This window comes from Lactuca sativa, chromosome 2 (genome assembly GCF_002870075.4).
Source record: "Lactuca sativa cultivar Salinas chromosome 2, Lsat_Salinas_v11, whole genome shotgun sequence".
Taxonomy (NCBI): Eukaryota; Viridiplantae; Streptophyta; class Magnoliopsida; order Asterales; family Asteraceae; genus Lactuca; species Lactuca sativa.
In genome coordinates, this window is record NC_056624.2 from 44,380,902 (window position 1) to 44,387,773 (window position 6,872).

General features: G+C 36.3%; 1 protein-coding gene across 1 annotated transcript; it reads right to left on the reverse strand.

Moving 5' to 3' along the window:
• Positions 1–1,976: 1,976 nt before the first annotated feature.
• On the reverse strand, positions 1,977–3,361 carry LOC111887179 (uncharacterized). Its single transcript, XM_023883334.3, has 4 exons — positions 3,069–3,361; positions 2,893–2,975; positions 2,391–2,446; positions 1,977–2,223 (listed from the first exon to the last, which is right to left on the reverse strand). The coding sequence occupies exons 1-4, from the start codon at positions 3,238–3,240 to the stop codon at positions 2,145–2,147; spliced, it is 390 nt and encodes a 129-aa protein (XP_023739102.1). The 5' UTR covers positions 3,241–3,361; the 3' UTR covers positions 1,977–2,144.
• Between the last annotated feature and the right edge of the window lie 3,511 nt (positions 3,362–6,872).

Below are 6,872 nucleotides of genomic sequence, written 5' to 3' on the forward strand. Positions count from 1 at the left end.
GTGCTAGTTTTGTTGCGGATTTGGTCATTCAGTAGACTGAAATGACTTTAATACCCTTGAGTATTTATTTTCTATTTTTCTTTTGTTTTTTTAAATTTAATATTTATTTATTTATTTAAATAATTAAAAAACAAAACTCTCTCTCTTTCTCTTTCTCCTGCACCATGCCTTTATAGCACAAAAAACCCATAACATCTCATATATCTCTCAAAAGCACAAATTGGTAGCAAAGATTGTAACAACATCATGTGTCAAATTGTTTTTTGATAACCCGTAAATCATTGAATACCAAGTGAAAAAAACATTACAATAAACGGATTACCTAAAAAAACATATAATATCCTTTTGAAGGATCGCTCAATCGTTTTTTAAGATCTAATCTTGGAGAATCTCTTCTCTCTCTCTCTCTCTCTCTCTCTCTCTCTCTCTCTCTCTCTCTCTCTCTCTCTCTCTCTCTCTCTCTCTCTCTCTCCGCGAGAGGAAATTGCAAATGGGCAGATGGCTGCGATTTTAGCCTAGAAACATCGTATATATACAGCAAAAAAAACCACATGCGAACGTACAAGTGGCTAAAGCATGTCTTGTATGTTCGCAAATGGCATGGTGAAATCGCAGATTGATTAAATCCATCTGCGATTTTGGTGGCTAAAAATGCAATTTTGATTTTTTTTTTTTTGCTATTTTCCACAAAGTAATTAGTATTTGACTAAATTTGCAATTTTCTCAAGGATAATACTGTAGAAATGGTCTCTAAGGATAAAGCTGTTATTTTCAAAAAGTTAATAGTCAACCTATTAAATTTAACGAGATAAAGACCAAAATCACAACAAAACCACCAAATAAAAGCCTTTTTTGCTAATAAAATTTTTTTAGATTTTATTTGAAGAAATTGACAAACCACAGTGACCATTTTTTCACAATTTTGTCTAACAAAAACGATCATTAGGAATGTGAGTTTATCTCTACATAACCATTTTTTACCCTTTGAAAAAATGACCATCATATTTGAGATGAGGTCATTTCCGACCATTTTAGACCAACTTAATATCAGAACACTTTATCTTGGACTCAAATACCAAATTTAAAAAAATACATCTTGGACTCAAATACCAAATTCCAGACAAAAGAAAAAAATAGTATTCTAAAATTTCAAAAATATGTCCAAAATCTGATAAACAAATGCGATATTTTAAGAAACTTTTGCAAAATTTTAAGAAAATTTTCTTTTTTTACTACAATCTAACAAAACAAAAAAAATGCATTTTAACCAGTCATTATTGGAATGAGGCTTCAACCAAAAAATACATAATGTAGTCATTTTAACCAAGCAATTTTTCTTTTTAAATACACATTATATATTTTATTTAAATCCGAAATGATCATTCCAATAATGAAGGTTATTTTGTTCAATCCATATGATTTCCAATACCTTCGGTACAACGTGGTCATCTTTTGTAAATATCCCCTAAAAAATTTACCATATTGATCAAAACTCGTCCTATTTGTCTATTTTGACACCTCTAGTATAAATCTCAATACCTAAATCATTTTTATGCTATGTTTATACACACGTCAATGCAAGTAGATTGGTATCTAACCATAATCATGGTGCGCTTGTGATGATAACTTTGTATGATACACTTGTGGTCCTCCATAATTTCAATAATAATTAAAAAAATAAATAAAAAAAAAAAAAAGTAGATTGGTATCTGGTGCATGGATCCTTTTCAAATGAACAATAATTGGATTGGAGAAACAGGATACGATGGTATGGTAATGTAATGGAGCTAATATATAAATATACCATGCCTTCTCAATAAATGTCAATGTCACATACATGTATAATAGATAAGACATGTTCAAATCCATATCATAGGTAATATAACTTATTTCTTTCTTCTATCTCTTACACACAACATGACAAGATTAATTTTTAAAAGTTACTTTTTATGATGAGGAAAAAGAGAGCCTCCCAGTTTTATTATAAGAAAATAGAAATTGCATAATATGTAAGATAGTAATAGCTATTTTAACCACACGATAATGCAGAAATCCATGATTTTTAAGGTACAATAAAATCCTAGGATTGAAAACATGAAGATGACATGGAAACATTCGAAGAAAAAGAATACGTAAGCTATAAGCTACTCTTCCTTGTACCTCTTTTCAACTTCCTCCATTGTTTGAATCTCCTTGTGGTACTTGCAAACACGATACACACACCTTCATTGCATTGCATCACAATTCACATACATATTGTCAAACACCATTTATATAAATAAATAAATAAAATCAGTGGCTAAACTGACAAAAAAATTAATTTAATTGTGCCTAAATCAATAATAAAATAATAGTTTAGTGGTTACGTAGTAAAACAACCATTCACTTACCAGTAAAGAAGACAAGCTGCACAACACAGAATAATATTCCTCTGAGACTTGTATATCTGCAACAACAGTTTATATCATCATGTCACAAGTTTGATGCACTTATTTTTTAGATCAATTTTAACACTTTGAAAACATCAAAACATACAGAAATAATCGAATATTTTTTAACATCGTTTATCTAGAAAACACTTGATTTGTGAAAGTGTTTAAATTGGAGAAAGCCACAAATCAAATATACTATTGACATGATTACTGAGCACAACTAGATGAAGGTTCTTTGAAAATTCAACCATTTGGAGAGATTAATCACTTTCATAAACGAAGAACAAATCACAATCATAAGTCCTCTCTACTCTCAAGATCTATCGCAAATCAGAAGCTTGAAATTGGTACCTGATTGGCTAATTCCAACCAAATATGTTCGACAGATGCAATAAATTCTATATAGATGTTAAAAACCCCAAATGAACGATTAGATGTTAGGGTTTAGAAGAACAATTACCGATTTCTCGTATCGATCTCTCTCAGCAGCAGTACAAGCCTCACCAGAACACATCAACCTGTGCTCGTTCTTCCAGTAGATATCTGGAACATCATAAGGCATAAAAAGTAGATCAATTACGAAAGTAAGAATCAATAGCTAATTAAGAGCGCAGAAGAGATAAAAAGTAAGAAAACCTAGAAGCTGAAAACTAGCAAAGGGGACGATGAACATGGAGGGCTGTAAAATGAGAGAAATCAGAGAGACGAGAGTAGACTTCAAAGCCTTGGGAGAAGGCAAAGTTATCAAGACGGCCATGACTGCCTCCGCAGCAACAACATAAGTCAAAATCATCCATTGCAACCCCATTTTTGTTCTCTGCTGTGCTACCCAGTGATTTCAGATCGGTTGTTTGTTACTGATTTTAGGGTTTTGCAGACCTTACTTGTCGACCAAGGTGGACGAAGAAGGTACTTCGCACGTGTAACGCGGCACCTACAATGAATGTCGATAGACTTTGATAACTTTTAGAAAAAGCTCAAAAATGGTCCTTTGTGTTACTTAAAAATTGTTATTTTGGTCCAGATCTTATTTTTATTTTATTTTGTTGTTTTAACCTTCTTATTGTTCTCCGCTATTAACATAGGTTTAACTTGTCAAAACGAGGGTATTAACATAGGTTTTTTTTTTTTTTTGTTATGTGACACTCTCATTCAATTTATTAAATGTCATTTTGTGGTTATTTTAAATAAATTTCTTTTCCATATGTCATTGTATGAGTTTTTATATTTTAATAAATTTCACATAATACTTTTATGTAATAATTACAATAAATATAATGATAAATGAATATCAATTTCATTAATGGTCTTACCTTTTTATTTCAAAATTATCAAATTAAAGTTCATTAGTTTATTTTGTTTATTTATTTAAATTTAAAAGATAAAAAAATCAATTTTAATAATTCATTATTTTTCTTATTTTTTTATAAATCCAAAGTTCTTAAGTATTTAGACATTTACATTTAATTTTTTTAATTAACCTATGTAATACATGAGTCTTACACCTAGTTAAAGTACTATGTGGAATTTTTTTAAATAGAAAGACCCATAAAATGACATGTGGGAAAAAAATTAATTCAAAATAACAATAAAATGACATTTGTCAAATTGAATGAGAGTGTGACGTGTGGCAAAAAAATCTTCATTTATTAGGATAGATGAGAGTATGTATTCCTTTACCGTCATACAGATGATATCGAGCCTCCTTCGCATTTATAGTCCCTAATTTTGTTAGTCGATTCACTTTCTTTCATCATTGAGTGTGGATCAAGAACCCTAATCCGATTTCCAAGTTGTGATCTTCGATCAGCCGAGTTTCTCAGTGAATGCATATACCAATGTAGAACGTAAGACTGTCAAAAAAATCATTCAACGCAAGGGTGGCATATGGTATGTATTTTGGATTTGGCTCATTATGTTGTATTTTTATGTGAAATCATGTCATATGAAACTTGTTTTTTGTTCTTGTTTTTAATATGGACACCCTATTACACTGTTTACTGTAACACCATAAAAATTTGAACAATTTTTCACTTTTGAACGACCATAAAATATCATTAAAAATCATTTCAAAAACATTGTGTCCACATTGTATCAGTACAAAACCCCAAGATCATAATATATAAACTCCAATGTGCATGTGTATGAATCATGTTGGCGCCTTCTCGCGCTCATCACTGGTACCTGAAACACATAACATAGCAACTGTAAGCATAAATGCTTAGTGAGTTCCCCAAAATACCGCATACAACACATACGCCACTCGAGGCTATAATACGACCCTCCGGTCGATGTGTCTCAGCGGGACCCTCTAGTCCCGTAGCTCGTTGGACCCTCTAATCCGGTCATAGCTCGTTGGACCCTCCGGTCCGGTCTATAACATCATACAACATACATATATCACATAGCACATAATCTCATACGTAACACATAAGACCCTCTGGTCAACACATAATACCACTCTAGGTAGCGTATAGTGAGAAGACTCACCTCGGTGTCTCGGTAAATATCTGACTCGGAAGAAATGTGATTTAGCCTCCGCCTAATCAAATAAAGTAATACTCTCATAAATACAACTGTACTCAACCCTAAAAGTCAATAAGGTCAACGGTCAACTTTGACCCGACTCGTCGAGTGTACTAGGGCGACTCGGCGAGTCTACACGTGTCCACTGACTCTCTTAGTCCCTCTCTTGGCACGTCGAGTACTTCCCCTGACTCGACGAGTTCTACCTGGCATGAATCGCGGGGCCACCCCGACTCAACTCGGCGAGTTCTGCCTTGAACTCCAGTCCCCCTGACTCTTCCTGACTCACCGAGTTATTCCCCAACTCGACAAGTCCACTCACTGAGTGATTTACGGGAAACCCTCATCCTACTCGCCGAGTCTGTTCTTCGGACTCGGCGAGTTCATGCCATGCACAAACTCCATAGGCCTCCTGAGGTCAGATCTGTTCCATACATTCATAGATCTGGCCTTCCCAAGCATGATAATCACGTAAAGTTCAGACCTTGACACTCATATAACATCTAAATGGTCTAACTTGGTGATTTAGCCCCAAAAAATGACATCCCAAGCTCATGGCTCCCAAAATGACTCATAAAGCTCCAAGGGTTAAGGTCTCTGGACCTCTTTGGGTCCAGATCCAAGACATAAACTCGAGAAGGGACCAAATGCTCCACTTATTCTTCCTCTAAAAGGGTTAGAAAACCCTAACACTAAGAATCAACATCAAAACTGAAGAAGGTCCGAGCAAAATACCTCAATATGATCTCTAAGAACTCAGAAATCGCCACAATCGCTCCTCCTTCATCCTCCTCTTGCCTTGGTCACCTCCTTCTTGCAAAAACACCCACAAAAGGATCAAGAATGGCCTCTCCTTCCTCACAAGCGCTCTAGATCTCTTAGGGTTTCTCTCCGGGGGTTGGTGGCCGCAAATGACGGCCCTAAGGGCCTTTAAATAGGTCTCAAACCCTGGAAATTAGGGTTTCATTAAACAACGTGGACTCGCCGAGTCCACTCATGAACTCGCCGAGTCCAACTGTGAACTCGCATACAAATCTGCGACCATACTCGGCGAGTTTAGACGCCAACTCGCTGAGTCTCCTCAAAATTCCCAAAAATAAAAGAACAAAATAGGATACCTGCGAATCCGGATGTCATAAGCCCCCGGCTATTGGTAACGAATTCTGATACCAGCCCGACAACTCCCTCTCTCTTCTGGCTTTCTGGCCTCACAGCCTCAGCCTGGGCCCCACGGATAGCATCCAACACCGGGGTCATCACTGTCAATCTCAAACAAACATCCCGCAATAGGGCGCCCTCCGCCCTTCGGCTCAGTGCATCGGCTACAACATTAGCCTTGCCCGGTTGGTACAGGATCTCACAATCATAATCCTTGACCACGTCCAACCACCTCCTCTGGCGCATATTCAGGTTGGGCTGATCCATTAAATACTTCAAGCTCTTGTGGTCCGTGTATATCGTACACCGAACCCCATACAGATAATGTCGCCAGATCTTGAGGGAGAATACTACCGCTCCCAGTTCCAAATCATAAGTGGGATATCTCAACTCATGAGGCTTAAGCTGCCTCGATGTATATGCTATCACATGCCCCCTCTGCATAAGCACCGCTCCCAATCCGGATATCGATGCATAACAATATACCATAAAATCCTCCATTCCTTCCAGAAGGGCTAAAACTGGGGCTTCGCATAATTTCTAGCGAAGTATCTCGAACGAGGTCTGCTGCTCTAGACCCCAAGAAAACGCAGCACCCTTCCGGGTCAACTTGGTGAGTGGCACAAAGATTTTGGAGAAATCCTTAATAAATCTCCGATAATATATGGCCAATCCCAGAAAGCTCCTGATCTCGGTGGGTGATCTCGGCACCTCTCACCTCATGATTGCCTCAATCTTGGCCGGATCGACCAATAT